Below are 19,300 nucleotides of genomic sequence, written 5' to 3' on the forward strand. Positions count from 1 at the left end.
AAAGGGGATTGTCGTTTTATGTATGGAAGAAAGGCCTCCCTTTTATCTTTGAAGACGCATTTGACCGACTGTACCTATAATATGACGCAAATAGAGCGCATAAGGTATTATGTTTTCCCAACATTTTTAAAATTCCACCTTGGGGAATCGTTGAGACTAATTTCGTGATTTGAAAGTTATTTTTTAAAGTAGATATAGTGTTTTACATTAAGGATGACTATTGTTAGACAGGACCGGGCCCGGGCCGAGGCGTCCGACACGTCATTTTCTATGGCGGCTGTTCGGTGATCACGTGGTGCTTATGCTTACCATAGAAAACGAAGCGCCGGAAGCTCTGGCCCGGCCACGGACCGATGAGTCATCCTTTACTTCGCTTTTCATTACATTACTTCGCGATAAACTCAAACCAAAAAATAGCGATTGATATTGGTTACGTAATACACAAGTAAACCAGGAAAACTATATCCTGCCCCATATCCGGTATTTTAAATTATTTGTTTTTGAACTGTAACAAAGTAACATCACGACAGTGCGAACGTGTCACTACGCAAATAATTACTAATTCACCAAACTTAATTGCCTATTCAGTAGTTTCCGAACACAAAAAATTTCGCACCTCCGATCGTGATCTCTTGCGTGTTCGATTATCGTGAGTGTTATTTATAAACTTGTCCTAAGTAATATTCGTTGTAGTAATCTTAATATTATAAACTAGGAAACTTACAAAAAAAAGTATTCAAAGCTCTCCAGTGCCCTCCAGTGCTTCCAGGGCTATAACCGCGAAAATTGAAGTTCGCAAATTGCGGGGATTTTTCTGTCACTCTAACTGCACCTTCATTGGAGTAAAAGAGAAAGATCCCCGCAATTTGCGAATTTCGGTTTTCGCGGTAGCCGCTCTGGGCTGGAATCAAACCAGCGACCGTTTTCTACATTCGTGGCTAACGCGGGAACCAAAGTCTTTTTTAGTATAAACCTTAAATTAAATTACGAATTTGGTAAGTATATAATTAAGTTCACCTCTTGTTAAAACATAGGTGACCAGTTATTGACATTATGTCCGTTCTTCATGATATTTTACAAGCTTTTATTTAGTTTCACCTGACCGTTGTCTGTGTGTAATCAAATCTTGCAAGTAATTTGATCCACTTCCCGGTTTCCGATTGAGCTGAAATTTTGCATACATATGTAAGTCGGGTGACAATGCAATATTATGGTGTCATCGAGCTGGTCTGATGATGGAGACCGGAGGTGGCCATAGGAACTATGTGATAAAACAACGAAACCTAATTGTGTTTGGGGTTCTTAGAATTGTCTCGTAGAGTATTAGTTGCCTATGGAAAAAAAGTACAGTCGGCGATAAAAGCTTGTACCAAAAATGAAATTTTTGCCAAATACTTTTTTTGTTAAGTGGTATCGCATCAACCATCAATTAGAGGTAGACCTTAAGACGTATATAGTATCAATTTGAGTGAATCTTATATTTAGCACCTAATCGGTCGGTGGGGTCGAGACTTCCTCTGACCTGATTTGTTTATTGCCTGACTTGGGCTCCTTAGGGCCGGACCTATCAGCAGAGGACCTACCGCGAACCACGTTCGACGTGTTGCCTTCCTGTCACACTTACGAACGAATTTACAGTACGACAGAGACGGAACACGTCGAATGTGTTTCGCGGTAGACCCTCTGGTACTCCTAGAAGAATAACATAACATGTTTGCGGTAAGGTTTGACGTTTTTCTCCTCATTAAATGCATGAATTTCTGTATTACTTGATGTGCAAGTTGCGGAAGATTTCATAAAAGTGGGAAAGATTCTCGGAAATTACAGAAAAATGTAAAGGAATACATAAAATTTTTGAAGCGGCAAATTTCGATCCACAGTGGCTTATGAATATTGGTCATGTCATGTCGCAATTTTTTTAAATTTCCGATGTCACATCAGGAACTAGAATATAAATGCAATCACTCTTTCCGCATATCTTGAAAGACAATTGAGCAATTTCCCAAAATTAATGTGACCAGTATAGCTACAAAGCTAACCTGAGTCACTTTCAGCAGTTTGCACTTTCTTAACATCAGTATCCAGTAACGGAACTCAAATAAGGATATCCGGACATGACTCAAGAATCAAACAGACTCCTCAATCTTAGCAAAAAATCCCCATGTCACTGACACTACAGTTATGTATAAAAATAATCTGAATCATGAATGAAATATTTATATTTATCTGATAACCGGCGCCAGGCTATCGATTATCTTATTGATAAGAAACAATTTCGCAGTTAATGACGTCGTAGCAGTAGGTGTGAGCGGCGCCAGTGATGTCATCGAATCTAATAAGGAAAATGAAATAATGTTCATAGCGACAGATAAAGTAAAGGTAACAGATGAAAACGACACTATTTTCATCCATCATGACAATAAAGATGTAATAGCTGGCAAAGATAATGCTTTGTTAAGTAACGCCGTTATGCAGATTCATGGTGGTTACGGTTTATGCTAATAACCTTATGGGACAATATAACACAAATTGATTTAATCCCACAATAAGTTCAATTAAACTTGAACATGGGTAATTAGCAATAAAATTAAATTGGAATTCCATTAAGCAAGTAATTGCATGATAGGTATTAAAGTTGACACGGATAGAATAGAAGTATAGTTTTAAGCTAGGTCAATTCATCTTAATATATCATTTATTTTCTGTGTATTTTTCTGTATGGTGCACAATAAAGAAAATTTACATACTTATACGTACTTATATTATTATGTTTATTACTTACATGAATATCGACATCATTTAATTAACATTAACACCAATTTTATACTACTTTATACTATTTCTGTTTTATGCAACACTTGTAACCTAATTTTATTTGCTTTGAATTCTTATCATATTATTTTGACTTGTAATAGGTAATCTTAATTTACAATATTGCCCTTCTTTATGCGAACTCTTTGTTTTTCTACATGTTTCTTGTTTTGACTTCCGGTTTTCTATCCTTTAACTTTCCGCCCAGATTTATAATTTCTCCGCCCATTCTGTCCTACCAATCACCATGTCCCCAAATTTGTATTTTGTCCCAACCTAGAAGGGCGTGGCCAACTTTCTGTTAGTCGGATTTGCACATGCGCATTCTAAATTTAGGCGCCATCTTTTTTTTGTCATCGCGTGGGGTTTTTAATTAAGTAGGCAAGTTATGCCAGTAGAACAGTCTCCAGTGTAATAAACTAAACCAATGACATATTTAATTATGTGAGTGACCATAAACCTGAATATAATCATGTCGTAAATACTTTACTCATTCGATCCATTTATGTCAACTTTATTGCATGGTTACATCATGGGTATTTTAGTGTAAAATCTACGATTTAATCATATCAGTTATCAGAATGAGCGCAATTTTAAAAAAGTTATGACAAGTAAACACTAAGTGCAAAGTCAATTTCTAATTCCTTAATCAACAGCGCCAATATTTTAGCTTTTATTTTTTCCGAATTCGTCAGACTCCCAGTGAAAATACGCCCTTAGACCTGTCGTAATTTTACCTACGAGATTGATGGACTTTGATCGCATACCTACCTCACACTGCTTATCAGTCTTATCACTTTCAAAAGAATTCACAACTTATATAACTTTTTCAGGAGCATGACTTTCAATTTGGAATACGCAAATGCACCTTATTTATAACATTCCAAACATTTTGATTACATCGATTAAAAGAAAAGAAGTAGCTATTTATGCCGACAACAGTTAAATCATAAAATTAAGCTCTATACTTTTTACAAGCTTTTATTTAGTTTCACGTTGTCTGTCTGTCTGTCTGTGTGTAATCAAATCTTGCAAGTTAAATTTGATCCACTTCCCGGTTTCCGATTGAGCTGAAATTTTGCATACATACGTAAGTCGGGTGACAATGCAATATTATGGTGTCATCGAGCTGATCTGATGATGGAGACCGGAGGTGGCCATAGGAACTCTGTGATAACACAACGAAACCTAATTGTGTTTGGGGTTTTTAGAATTGTCTCGATGAGTATTAGTTGCCTGTGGAAAAAAAGGACAGTCGGCGATAAAAACTTGTACCAAAAATGAAATTTTTGCCAAAAACTTATTATAGACCTTAACTTTGGTCATGTCCACAGAAGATACGTAGACTTAATTGCTGTGGATCATATCAATAACAGATTTAAACTTGTTCCTTCAACTTGCATCTGCATTTTTAGGGTCGCTCTGTATAAGCAAATATGCAAGAAAAACTAAGATTAACATTTTTTCCGCAGTACGGCGATGAGCGCGTGGCGGCCGCGGTAAGCGGCGGCGGGCCGGCGGGCGGATGCGCCCGCGCGGCCGGCCGGCGCCGCGAGCACACGGCCGGCGCCGACCCGCGCCACTACTATGCGCATGCCGAGTGCCCTCACCACTCTGCTCGCGGTAAGTGTATGCCTAATGGCTCCTCTACACGATGGGCCAACGCCGGCCACTCCAAGGGACGCAGCCATGCGGTAGAATGAGATAGCAATATCACTTGCTCCCTCTAACGCATAAATGCGTCCCTTGGAGTGGCCGGCGCTGGGCCATCGTGTAGAGGAGCCATAACATGTAATTAAGGCCAGTATGTCCGAAATATTAAATATTGTCCAAAAGTCGAAGAGTCGAAGTTCATTCATCAAGCGTGTAAGCATCACAATAGTTGATATCCTGTATGTTACTTTATACTGATAATAATCACATGTAGTATGCACCTGACTTTATACTTTTTGGTTATTGTATCTATGGTCATGTTTGTAGAGAGAGAACTGTCAGATTTTGGCGGCGCTTCATTTGCCCGAGGTTATGTTGGATTTGTTCTTTTGTAATCTTATAATTAATCCTGTATGTCGCTGTAATAAAAGAAATAGTACTGGAAGCAGTGGTTTGTGTGCTAAACCCCTTTTACTGAGCATTAAATCTATGGATGATTTCAACTCAGAAAGCGGGATTGTGAATTCAAATGCCCACATAGAAATTGGTTAATTGTTTTCACCTGTATAGAGGTGCTATATTGAACCATCGCACTGGGAGATTTCGGCACAAGATCGGCAGAAGTAGAGGTTTACAGTGAATAAAAAGTGCAAGCCTTTGAAGAGCAGAGGCGAGTCGAACTCGACGCAAGATGAGTTAAAGGCCCGACCACCTGCGGTCATAAACTACAATTTTGTCGGAAGTGTGCAGACCTGCGGTGAATGTGGATGTTCATTCACTGCAAAAATAGGCTACGTCAGCCACCTGAGAGGTCACGATCATCGTTCTCACTAGCCAGTGAATACTCAGTCGCCGAGGCCGAAACCGGCTAGGACAGGATGATCAGAGGTGCGTAGCAATGTATGTTGCTTGGTTTTTAAAAAAAAAAGTTTGAGTTTGTTTGATTGACAATTGGTTTCATTTGCTTACCATAAAAGGTGTTTTAAATTTGCAATGTAAGTACTTGACGTTTGCTATGTATTGATCTAGTTACTAACCCCTGTTTTTTTTTGTCATTGTTTGTTTTTGGTCTGAGAGATGACACGTTGGAATACAATGAGAATAGATCTCGACGAAAACGCAAGCAAGCAACCATCAGCTTCATCACACTTGGTGAGACACAGAGCCAACATGGTTACGAACGAAGTCAAAAGGGTAAGGATGACATTGTGCAGTATTCAGGTACAATATAGGTGCTTAGTGAAGTTAGTTATTAACACTGAGTTGTATAATGACATTAGGTGAATATATACTAGGTATTATTACTATTTTGGATAGTCTAATGACACTAAAAGGTATTTTATTTCTAATGATGTATGAGTATATAATGCCTATATATGGCAAGAGATAACAATAAAATGTTATGGATTGGTATTACAGAGGTTATTGCCATGATGAATTGATAGGATAGTGAAGATGAGAGGAAGAAACTGATAGCGGGCTAGAATTGTAGATTGGCCCATGACGGTTATCAGTGGAAAGAGTTAAAAGAGGCTTTTACCAAGCACCACACTTATTGAGATATAGCTCTATTTCTATATTCCGGTCTCTAATTCAGAATAGGTGGTAATTTATAATAGGTGGATGTGCATATAAATTACTTTAGATAAAAGACTGAAGTTAGTTTTTGATTTGACAACAAAGAAATTATTTATAAACTTTTGTATATGAAAAAAAAATGTTAATTGAAGATATTGAATGGTATATTCTACATAGGTAGGTACATGCATTTAGTTTCATATCATTGTTATATTGTAAATTATCAATCTGGATACTTAGAGAGAAGCACATACAAACAATAATGAATGAATGAAATCACACACAGTATAAATTCGAAATTTGAAATGACACAGGTAGTTTCACATCTATTTCATAACATTTATTTAAAAGTCATGCATCTCAACAATCCAATTCATTAGATTATGTAATTCATTCTGAAGCCTGAAATTTGTATATGAGCAAGGTTTATATAATTTAAAAATGAAAAACAGATGTGCAGAATTTTTGGAAATTGTCCAGGTAACTTACCTCACGCTTCACATACAAATCAAGGAAGTTTACATTAATGATATTAATATTTCAAAATGTAAAAGAGACTTGTACTATTAATGGTGTCACAATTATTTTACATCAATTTACCAAAGAATTAAGTTTGAAAATATAAGTAACAATTACAAAGCATCATTATTATCATTCAGGGAACATGATGCATGGTCGCATTGTGGATACTGACATTGCATATTAAAATGAAAGGGTTAAGATCTCCTTGTAGGTATTTAAAAGAAAGTGAATAAGTTCACTATATTTGGAATTCTTGAATATCTACTTCATACCTTCGAATTGTTGACAAGTGGTATTTATATTTAAACCTTATTGCACAAAATAGGTATACACCAGTGTTCAAATTTGTTTTTCTAAATTTATAAATTTAATGCAGGTCTTGTCTAATGACTCTAGTGAAAGCGATTGTTGCACGGGATTGGCTAAACAAGAACAGATTACTTTTCGGTGTTGACACAATATTTATTGTCTAATAATATTGCATAGTATTCAGTTATATTTTAAAAATTTGACTAGGTATGCGAAGTTGAAATAGTACAGTTATACATTTGTAATACCATGGATTGCGATGAAAAATGATTATGATTACAATCCAGTAATAAACCACAAATGAAACTATGAATTATTGTTGCTATGAAATACAATTTATTTGTGGCTTTATGGTTTCATTTGCATAAAAACTTAACAGCTGGTGATGCCTAAGTTAATCAAATGGACGGATCCTAGAGGTCATAAATTGTGGAATTTGGGTTGCTAAGAGGTGGGTAATGGTCAGGAATAGTGTTGGTCGAATGCAAAAGCAGATTACTTGTGTATACATTATCAATTATAAGAGGGTCCATTTATAAAATTAAAATGTTGGCAAGAGCAGTGCCTGTTTGAAAAGACAAGACTTAAAGAATTCTCATTTAAAATTGACTTAAAGAGTAAGGTCGATGAGTGGGTACAAATAATGTCACAAGTTTTAGTGCAGGGTTTTAGTATGGTTTTGTGCAAAAGTCTGTGACTGACTTAAACAAAAGACTCAACACCAGAGTAAGTTGAATGAACGAATCTAAAAGTATATAACATTCAAATTTAAAGAAGCCTTATAAAGTAGGCTGTGTAGAAGTAACTTGGAGTTAATTTCTATTTTACATTTCTTTTCAATTCATTAAACTTTGAAAGTATCCTTAAAATTTGGTTTATTGTTAGGTTTAACACATGGTACATTTATGAGTTTATGACGAAGACACAGTGATGACAAGAGAAATAGGTTGGTGATATTAACCATGTGAACCATGATTCATAAACACAACATTTATGGTTGCAGTTTTACAGCCATAGCCGATTGGCTCTAACTATTAAAAAAAAAGGTGTATAAATATATTGGAATTTAATTACTTCCAATAGTTTCAATAATATAGTAGGTGGGGTAATGACGCTAGTATTTGCTATGGTGTACTCGGTGTAGTATACGCTTGTACCTATTTGGATCCTTTTCTTTCCGGGTGCATGTGACCCCGAGGTTTAGTGTTGCGTTTTTTACCATCTCTGTGGCTGAATATTACTATGGTGAAATGTTGCACGAAGTTTAGGACGAAACATCAGGACCATCAGGTTATTGAATAAATATCTGTTTATATAAATTCAACAAAATAAAACATGATTTAAATGTAATCTTCTCATAGTTGATAAATTGATGAATATTTATTATTTTATTTTATTAATGTTGAGGATTTTTGATGAAGATAATGATTGATATCCATGACGACATTGACGTCTAATTACAATTTTAGTAACGAATACTCATCGTTTCATCGTGTCTAATACAAATACTTTATTTATAACGCTAAGGAAGATCTTAGGTAACAGAGGTCCGATAATGATGATGATGTAGGCATATGACTGAACATGTCTACTAGTTAAGTAAGTGTCGATGTCGGCGACAATGTTTGCTCCATGACTATGACAGGGTCAATAACTGGCCATATCGATGATAAAAACGGAGCTGGATGATTTCGATGACAGTGTCGGCGATAAAGCTTGACTGACCACTTTGATGACGATATATAGATGACGTTTATAGTAAGATTAATTGATGATGGTAATGATTGACTGATTCCATGTGTATAATCAATGATTAAATTGTTGACGAGGACTGAGACTAAAATGATCGTTGCTACTGCAAATAATTATAACATTTGTTTTTATTTTTTTTATGTTACAACGCTGGTAACCTGGCTGAATGGATGAAGTTGATAATGAGCGAGGGCTTCGCAGCAAGAGCTGACTGAAGTAAACGAGGTTAAACTGTTAAGACGGTGCTGCCGATGGACAGGGCCACAGAGCGAGGAACCGACATACATACGTGCCGTGTCCAAGATTACTGCCTTCTGCATCTGATCCTTGATCCAGCGACCAGCGAGAGTATCTACAGGTGTTGTTTTGGACTCTTAGCTGACAAGATTGCTATTATATTAATATTATGAATCTAGAATATAACCGTTGAGTTTTGGCAGACTGTCTAGTGCAGGCCGTAATGGCAGACTGTCTAGAGCAGGCCATGACTGTTTATTATGTTAGTTTATGCTTTGGCAAAGTTAATAAGTATAATAAGTTCTTGTAATATGGGCCTTGTTGTCTGATCCAAATAAATATATATACATATTAGTTTATACTTTGACAAACTGTCCAGCGCAGGCCTTGAAGGCAGACTGTCTGGGGCAGGTCGTGATTGTTTATGATGATTTATACTTAGGCAGACTGTCTAGAACAGGCTTTGATAGTAGCCTGTCTTCTAGAGCAGGCCATAACAAATTAATTAAAATAATTAATTAGGTATGAATGTGCAGACTGTCTAGAGCAAGCTTTGATAACAGCCTGTCTTCTAGAGCAGGCCAAAACAAATTAATTCAAATAATTAATTAGGTATGAATGTGCAGACTGTCTAGAGCAAGCTTTGATAACAGCCTGTCTTCTAGAGCAGGCCAAAACAAATTAATTCAAATAATTAATTAGGTATGAATGTGCAGACTGTCTAGAGCAAGCTTTGATAACAGCCTGTCTTCTAGAGCAGGCCAAAACAAATTAATTCAAATAATTAATTAGGTATGAATGTGCAGACTGTCTAGAACAGGCTTTGATAGCAGACTGATATCTAGAGCAGGCCTTAAGGGCAGACTGTGAATGTTTATGATGAATTATACTTTGTCAAACTATAGAGTAAGCCTAAATGGCAGACTGTGATTGTTTATGATAAATTATACTTTGCCAAACTATTTAGAGCAGGCCTAAATGGCAGACTGATTGTTTTGATGAATTATGTTTTGCAAATCATTTAAAGCAGGTCTTAATACTGTGATTGTTTATGATGAATTATGTTTTGCCAAACTATTTAGAGCAGGCCTAAATGGCAGACTGATTGTTTTGATGAATTATGTTTTGCAAATCATTTAAAGCAGGTCTTAATACTGTGATTGTTTATGATGAATTATGTTTTGCCAAACTATTTAGAGCAGGCCTAAATGGTCTTAATACTGTGATTGTTTATGATGAATTATGTTTTGCTAAACTATTTAGAGCAGGCCTTATAAGGGTAGACTGTCATTGTTTATGACGTTTTATACTTTGCCATACTGTTTAGAACAGGCCTTGAGGGCAGATTGTGAATGTTAATGTTGGCTTATACTTTGGCAGATGTCTAGACCAGACCAAGACTGTAAGTTAGTTCATATGTATTGAAAATTTATTGAAAGAAGGCTATTAATGCTACCAGGTGCTGGTTGTATTAAATTACTGTTTAGTGTTTATATGATCTCAGGTTATAGCATGTGAAGTGTGAAGACTGATTTCTCAATAAGGTTAATATATGCAACTAGTCATTGGTTGTGTGATTGACTAATAAAAGTCTATAGTCAGAAGTTTACAAAAACTGTTCTTATGAATGTTTGTTTGATATCGATAAAATTGTTATGATATATTGCTGTTGTTATTAATGTACAATTGTTTTTAGTGAGAGGACTCACTATAAATAAAAGGACGGCCGAGTTGTAAGCATCACAATAGTTGATATCCTGTATGTTACTTTATACTGATAATAATCACATGTAGTATGCACCTGACTTTATACTTTTTGGTTATTGTATCTATGGTCATGTTTGTAGAGAGAGAACTGTCAGATTTTGGCGGCGCTTCATTTGCCCGAGGTTATGTTGGATTTGTTCTTTTGTAATCTTATAATTAATCCTGTATGTCGCTGTAATAAAAGAAATAGTACTGGAAGCAGTGGTTTGTGTGCTAAACCCCTTTTACTGAGCATTAAATCTATGGATGATTTCAAGCGCGACTTGACATATGGTGTTGCGCCAGTCGTAGAAAGATGTGGCCCTCCTCAGGCCTCATCGGGTTTGTATGCACTCTACTAAAGTGTAATTCTATGTAACTTGCTAACTATGTAAACAAAAGTCACTAGTAAATTCATCATTCCGAGATAACTTCAATATGTCGGTTTGTTTACATAGTTAGCAAGTTCCATTGAATGAAACTTTACTATTTATTTTATATATTATTATTATTTTCGTAGTCACCTACCTACATCGCTTGCATTGCGAAGCACATTGGTTACAATTACCTAAGTACGTAACGCAAGTATTCTACACTGATAAGGGAAGCAAGAGCCGTGCTGCATACGCAAGCGGTGTGCAACGGTCTTTAGCTCCGAACTAATTATTACTTTATACAGTATATATCCAGAATGCTAGGCGTTTTTCGCACATTCAAATTTAACAACTATGTTATTACGGTTATAATCTTATTTTGATACCTACGCTCTTGGCGTACGCTGCCGCTGATTGTTGGTCATATCAAAACCATAAAATGCTAAATTCGAATCTACCTCCGGGGCATCGCATCTTAACCGCGTTACTCAAACGCTACACACATTTTCGTTGGACCGCCCACGTGGCACGCTCGTGCGTAGTACGTTTTTGTTGATTACTCTTAACGTGATTTAGCATAGAAATCTGAATAGGTAAGTACTTAATGCGGTACAGGAAAATTCTCGGATCAAAATCCGTTAATGCGACAACCGATTGGTGTTAAAAGACAAAGCTATTACATGCGATATGATACAATTCCTTAATAATTTTCACAATTATTACGTCAATGTCACGTGACGACTCAGTTGACTGTGTATGTTTATCGCACGTACAAATATGTAGGATATATATTATTTACTGTGACTTTAGGTTTATTGATAAGGTAGATACAAATATTAAAAATGAAATAGTATTTTATGCAACAGTTTTATAAGAGGGGACAAAAAATGTGAGTGGCGTGGGTAACAATGTGAGCCGAAGGCGAACATTGTTAATAAATACGCCATGAGCATTTTTTGACTACTTATACAACGTTGCATACAATGCTTTTTCTATGAGTAGGCAATATTAAATAAAATACAAAAAAATATAAACAAAATTTTATTTATGAAAATGTGAATGTAAATTTTGGATAGTAGCTAGGTATTACTATATGTATGTAGCTCTTGTCTGCGACAAGCACCCATAATACCAAATATTACTGCAACCTGTAACAAGAAAAAGGAAAATTAAATAATATTCAGTTTCAATGCAAAAATATAAAATGTACATAAATATAGCTCGTTGTACTGTGTACCCTAAAAATGTGTATCAAAAATTTTTATAACATATACCAACCTTGCTTAAAAGATAGATCTGATCCGGTGCTTCCAATTAGTCTTTGAAAATACACCAAAGACGTTTTCAGAGAATGACGAAGTTTTGTGCTCCAATCTCCACGCCATGCACTTCTCATAAGATTTGTCGTATAGGTGCTGAGATTTAGTACTTAGGCAACAAATTTTCGGTCGCTGCTTGTGCTGCAGCGGATATTTCTTCAGGTGTAGAAACAATGTAGTCCTCTTTGTCCATTTTCAACACTTTTTATGAACGCAAAACAAATAGTAACGCAAAGTACTCAAAGAACAAGAAATTACTGGGAAAGGCGGGAAACGAGAAACAAACGAGTAATGTCTATGGTTATGTTTTTTTTTAAAGCCGTTACACACTACCGCACCGCACAAGGGTCGTGGTGCTGTAGGGTATAAAAGTATTTTTTATTATGTTGGTAGCACAAATTTATTTCTTTTTTAATAAAAACCGTATGCATTCAATCGTTTGTCACGTTGGTAGCAATGTACCGGTATGTGCCACCTGCTACCCTGCACTAGCTTACCGTATCGTAATGTCTCTAAAACGATACAAGTGCTTTTTTGGGCAATAGACTATAGACTTTTAAGGAGTATTAATAATGTACGCCCTTATATGTTCGTTCGTGACTATGTAAATGACAGATAAAAGTACCCGAGTAGAAAAATAAACTAACTTAACTTAACTTAACTTGTCTATATAAAATGTATCACCTTACACCGTGTACCCGAAATTCATCCGTTTAAATAAACTTTGTTATACCTACTTTTACTTTTACCTAGAAAGCAAATCTTCAGCTGGCTTAAATTTAACAATTAAAAACGTTAAGTTATACAGCTCGGTGCCTGAAAATACCTATACTTCTAATTACAGAATAAGTTGCGTAAAACTTGGAAAAGTTAGCGGATATTTCTGAAAAAAAACAATAAATATAAACTAGGTATTTCATAAATTTAAATTTCACTTCTTACGTATACAAAAATGTGAGTACCTAGGCTTAAAGTTTTTGGCAACATTTATTCGGCACTACCTTAGTTCCTACTTCGACCACATACATTTCTATGACATTCAATAAACTGTATTAGGTACAGCACCTTTAGGTTTCCAATTTCATTGTCCAAATGAATCTAGGTTTTTGTTTCGAAATTGTTCATACCCGGAAAATATGAACGGTATTATGAAATTAGTATTATATAGGTAATATGCGTCCGGAATATGGGTTACTATAATAAAAATATTTATGAATTATCAGCTAGTACCTGCAAGTACCTTATGACTAAGAACGTCATGTACCTAGCTCAGTCTGAATAACTGAATTGATGATGTCAATAAAAAGTCATTCAATGCTGTTTGACAGCAAATCTGCATTCTTGTGCGCTGACGTACAGAAAAAAAACTGGCGAAGTGCGAGTCAGACTCGCGCACGAAGGGTTCCGTACCATTACGCAAAAAACGGCAAAAAATGCACGTTTGTTGTATGAGAGCCCCACTTAAATATTTATTATATTCTGTTTTTAGTATTTATTGTTATATCGGCAAAAGATATTCATCACCTGTGAAAATTTCAACTGCTTAGCTATCACGGTTCATGAGATACAGCCTGGTGACAACAGACAGACAGACAGATAGACAGACGGGCAGACAGACAGACGGACAGATAGACGGTCAGACAGACGGATAGACGGACAGACGGACAGCGGAGTCTTAGTAACAGAACCCTAAAAAGACGTTATTACTGTACAGCACATTAAGAAAATATTAACTAGATTCTAATTAACTTCATCTTACTGTTTCCCGGTATAAATCATTAACATTTAAAATACTTAAGAATAGTTCGTAACTTAGCTGTAGAAAACTTCAAATCTCTCATTAGATTCGATTACGTTTAAATTTCAATATAATTACAAAAGTTTACTCAACAATTATCTTGGTGGACTGTTCTCGTATCGAATTTAATTACTTTAGTTTCGGACATTAAAAAATCCCGATGACCTGCTGGTCGTGATATTTGGTTATCAGTGACCTGCTGGTCGTGATATTTGGTTATCAGTGACCTGCTGGTCGTGATATTTGGTTATCAGTGACCTGCTGGTCGTGATATTTGGTTATCGAATAGTCTTGCAACAAGGTGGAAAAGTTGTTGTTTAACATGTCGCGCTAATATTTATACCCACGAAGGAGAAAGATCCCAAAAATTTTAGCACGAGCATAGCAAGTGTATCGAAAAGTGGAACCTTGAGCGGTGCGAGGGTTTCAATGGACTGCAAATTCGTTTAAAATCTTTGCCACCGAGACAAACACTATTTTTTTCACCACACTAATGCGATGAAAATATAAAGTCTAAAACATTACAAATCAAATCCAAATGAACGATATTAAGTAAAAAAAAAATACTAGTTAAATGCATTATAATTACCGCAAAATAGATAAAAACCTACGAGAAAATTAATCCAATATCTATTAACCTACTGACTGAGACACAATAACGCTAAGAAACGGTAACGCCATTTTAATTTTTTCAAACGGCTTGACCAACGTGACGACAACAATCGGACGATGTTCCGGAAACATTTTTATCAGACTAGTATTGGCGCGGCGGTGGTCACCGGTGGCATTTCCAACTCCAATAACGCCGGTCACATCGTCCACATTTTATTCCTTCGGCCCAGAGCATCGTGGCAGTATGCTACGCGCCGTGGCCTACGCTAGTCGTCTAAGAAAAACTTACGCTACGCTGACAGCTGTAGCCGCGCGGCGGGAAAATTTAAAAATGGAATACCCCAAAATTTAACTTTTTTTTTAACAGTGGCTGTAAACTTTTTTAAGTTAATTAAGTGAACGAAATATGACAAAACGGACGTTAAGGGTGCACGCGAGTGGTTAAAATATAATTTTTCAAATGAACTGAAGTGTTGACCTCAAATTTTATGTATGATTTATTCAAGACCTTGGACAAATTTAATTTTGCTCATGGCAATTAAAATGGTGAGTGGAATATTATTTAAACGTCTTAATTAAATTTTAGAGTCGATATGTCAATAAAGATTGCTTGCTATAAATATTTGGATTAATTTATATTTCATGGCTACAGAATTTGTAATTGTTTACATTTGATCTAAATTCCCTTGATATATTAGTTATTATATAGAATACTAGACGGTTTAAATGAGCCATTGCTAGGAAGGTAATGAAACTTTGATATTGTATTTCAATAGATCGTAAACTATCACGAAATGGAACTGTTAACATAACATACACCTAACAATCGTAGAGGGGAATGAAACTATAGCTCTTGTGTAAGTTGCAATGCTAAACTGCATAATAATTCAACGCTAACTTCATGTAACCGTCTAGCAACCAGAAATCGTAAACATAATGATATATGAATGTATTCGCCTAAGGCGCAATAGATTTCTTAAATATAAACACTACTTTTTTAAGTTTTCTTTATCAAGGTGACTAGGTACTGTAAACTGAAATATAATATACCTACATACCTAATTATTTACGGTAATGCTGATTTCAATATAGATGCATGGTACTGAAACAGCCTGAAAGTTTATGGCCATTTATTGTTCTTTATGCGGAAAAAAATACCAAAGTCCGAAATAATCAGATTAGAGAAGAATAGATAATATAACTAGGCATTCTTCATTACAGTCATACGGCGCGATTCGGGAAATGAATTACAGATTCACTAAATATGAAATAGTAAAGATATGTAAGCGCCAGCCGCCATAAAGGCGCCCACTGATTAACAGTCCGCCGGACGGTATCGGCCTGTCATTAGAACAAAATTTTGACAGTTCCGAACAACTGACAGGCCGATACCGTCCGGCGGACTGTTAATCAGTGGGCCCCTTAAGGTACCTAAGTCACCTCACATATCTTTACTACATATTTCATATCTAGTGAATCTCGAATTCATTTCCCGAATCACGCCGATAGTTTTTAAATTGCTAGTAGAATAAAACACTTTAGACTTGTAAAAAACGTTTTTGAAACTTGTTTCCAAATTAAAGCCTGACGAGGAATATATAGCTGGTCAAGCAAATGTTGTCAGTAAAAATGCGCGAAATTCGAATTTTCTATGGGACGATATCCCTTCGCGCCTACATGTTTCAAATTTGCCGCCTTTTTCTACTGACTAGATCTGCTTGACCAAGTATATATTATCATCACGCGAGTTTCAATGAAACAATTTTTTTCATATTGTACTGAATTGTCACCCTATAGGTGAGAATAACAGCCCCCTCTTGACATTGATTAAGGCTTTAAGTATCGTGCATTTTGATTTAAAAATAATCGTACGTCAACATCAAGGATACTGTTGATGGTTTTTACGCCATTCTATGCTGTATTCAATTTGTACTTAAGTAATAAGTACCTACAATTAACATTTAATCATCATCAACAACAAAATTTTGCTACCATCGATCGTCTCATCTTATAGGAAGCAATGGACAATGGGCGTTTTCATAAATCGTTGTATGGCAAATTGTGTTTTCAGAATGCCGCGAAAATTTATGTTTTTCCTACTCAGTATCACAAGCGCTATCAATTTTATGTCCTATTTGAATGCCCATGGTAAAAGTAGCATTCATGAATTGAAAACAATTGGGAAACTTCTTTTCTCCTAGTACCTAGAATCAATACCTAGTGCTCATGGTTCTAAAACTTAACAAAAAATTAAAAATTAAAAGATTTAAATTTTTAAATTGATTTTGATTTAATTTAATTTAAAGGCACATGAACTTACAAACATTGGTTAATGAATAATTGGTTTCTGACATATACATAACACATATATTTATTCATATACATACTTACATCTAGTAGTCTCCTTAATTTTGCGCTTACTCTTGTGCAATAATCTATGAGGCTATAAAAATAATTGGTATACACGCGAGTATATTTCCAAAGGTCAACATTTTATTCGTATAATATGAAATCAGAGCATTCGATACACCGACGATTAACCGATTTACGGCTAAATAATAGCTAGTAATCGATACTTTGACCGACCACCTTTAACTTCAGAAAAACTTTTTGTTACGTACGTATTTATTGATTATTATTTTATTTATATTGACAATGAATCATTTTAATACTGTCCAAAGATTGGTATAATATGTAGTGGTAATTTATATAACTTGAAATGCTTGAAGCTTAATTTTACCAAAGATAGGACGACTACACATAGGGTTCATCCCAATTGTTCAAAAACATTTTTATACAGAGAGCCTGTCAGCCTGAATTATTAAAGAACTTCTTACATACTCAAACCCAGTCCTTTTCATCAAATCACTTGAAACGCCTCCTACTAAAAAACACAAACTTCGAAAGGACAGATTGACAAAGAAAGAATAAACTATTATTTAAGATTAAACATTACCGTTTAAAAAAGTAAAAAAAAAATAATACCGCTTTGCAGACTTTATTAAATATTATACTCGTAACGTAAACATACCACCCAAAGGGTGCGAATCGGAACCCTATAACCAGGCTAATTTACCAACTCTTGTGGACCTTATGGTGCATATTATAAATATTAAAATTTCAAGCACCTTCCTTTCGCAGTTAACAATCCTTTTAAAAAACGTGTGACATATAATTATAGATTAAAAGTTTACAGTAGGCTTAGCAATGGCACACTTCGGGTACGGAACGGGCCTATATAAATGGACTAAGCCGAAGTTACACTTATTTATTTATATGATCCTAGAGTGTCCCACTGCTGGGCAAAGGCCTCCCTCCTCCCTTTCCACGCATCCCTGTCTTGACCCGTCTCCCACCAGTTCCTATCAAAGTTACACTTATTGCTGTTTTTATTATTAAAAAATATTATTTATACAAATTGCTGCGCAATATCGAGTACTTACTTACATTCAACATGCATAGCTCTTCTAGCAAATTATCCGTCTAGTAGTAGTATTATGAAACCTTGTATCTATGAACATGGTACGACCATCTTATGCATATAATTTGCATAAACCGAACGGTATTGGCGGAAAAATTGATTTCGTAACAGACGAGAACGCCCATAAACTTGTGTTATGTTGATTTAAGCTATATAGCGGTTGATTCATGAGTTATGTTAGGTATGGTCTGAGAAAGACCGGTCGCCATGTCAGATATAATATAATTTGACCTAAATAAGTTTCGCATAATGCATCAATGAATATGAATATATTTTATTTTTTCTAATTAACGTTAATGCTTTAAAATGTGATGATAAAGTAAGCTAAAACGTCGAATATAGATATAGATAAATAGTATAGTAGCTAGGCGTCAATAACCCTTGGCTTTGGCCAGCATCTCTCAGCTAATTTTGCGTTTTTCGCTGAAATTTAGTAAACCAAAGGGTTGATAAGGAATTATTTGTTCCGTTATCAAATGAGCAATGTAAAAAGCATTTATGATGTTTCCTCATTTACTTAAAAAGGTTTTTTCCGTAATAACAAATACACATATTTTTATTGGTATTCATAAAATGTGATAAAAATTTACGCGACAGACGAAGATACGCTATTGATAAATATTAATTTCTTTTATCTTTTCTGGTATGCGATTATTATAGACACACCCGCGCCCCACGGGACCATTATATATTTTTAATCATCTTCCTCGCGTTTTGCCACGACTCATTTGAGCCTGGGGTCCGCTACATAACTAATCCCAAGAATTGACGTAGGTACCTAGGTACCTACTAGATTTTACGAAAGATATTGCCATCTGACCTTCCAACCCAGATGTTTCCTTCACCGAAAAGCGACAGTAAATATCAAATGATATTTCGGACATAAGTTCCGAAAAATCATTCGTAAGAGCCGGAAATTGAACCCGCGACCTCCGCATTGAAAGTCGCACGCGCTTACCTAGGCCACCATCGCTCCAAAATATTATTACTATTCGATTCAGTATATTTTTCAGTAAAATGCACTATCACCAAGTATGTTTTTCTTCGTTTAAAACTTATTCACTGATCGCCACAACACGTCATAAAAAATACATAATTATTTCTACTT

General features: G+C 35.5%; 1 protein-coding gene and 1 long non-coding RNA gene across 3 annotated transcripts in view; both read left to right on the forward strand.

Moving 5' to 3' along the window:
- Nucleotides 1–19,300, forward strand: part of LOC134669568 (uncharacterized) — a 124,671-nt gene that overhangs the window by 79,281 nt on the left and 26,090 nt on the right. The window contains exon 3 of one of the 2 annotated variants that reach the window (XM_063527219.1): nt 4,284–4,434. In XM_063527219.1, coding sequence (XP_063383289.1) covers nt 4,399–4,434 — 36 coding nt within the window. In that variant the 5' untranslated portion in view covers nt 4,284–4,398. Of the gene's footprint in view, nt 1–4,283; nt 4,435–14,952; nt 15,258–19,300 lie in introns of those variants that run through there. The other variant, XM_063527218.1, reaches the window with a different exon arrangement.
- LOC134669537 (uncharacterized) lies at nt 4,686–10,827 on the forward strand. Its single transcript, XR_010098915.1, has 2 exons — nt 4,686–9,153; nt 9,708–10,827. It is a non-coding gene; the product is annotated as an uncharacterized LOC134669537 (long non-coding RNA).

Source organism: Cydia fagiglandana, chromosome 12 (assembly GCF_963556715.1).
Source record: "Cydia fagiglandana chromosome 12, ilCydFagi1.1, whole genome shotgun sequence".
Classification (NCBI taxonomy): Eukaryota; Metazoa; Arthropoda; class Insecta; order Lepidoptera; family Tortricidae; genus Cydia; species Cydia fagiglandana.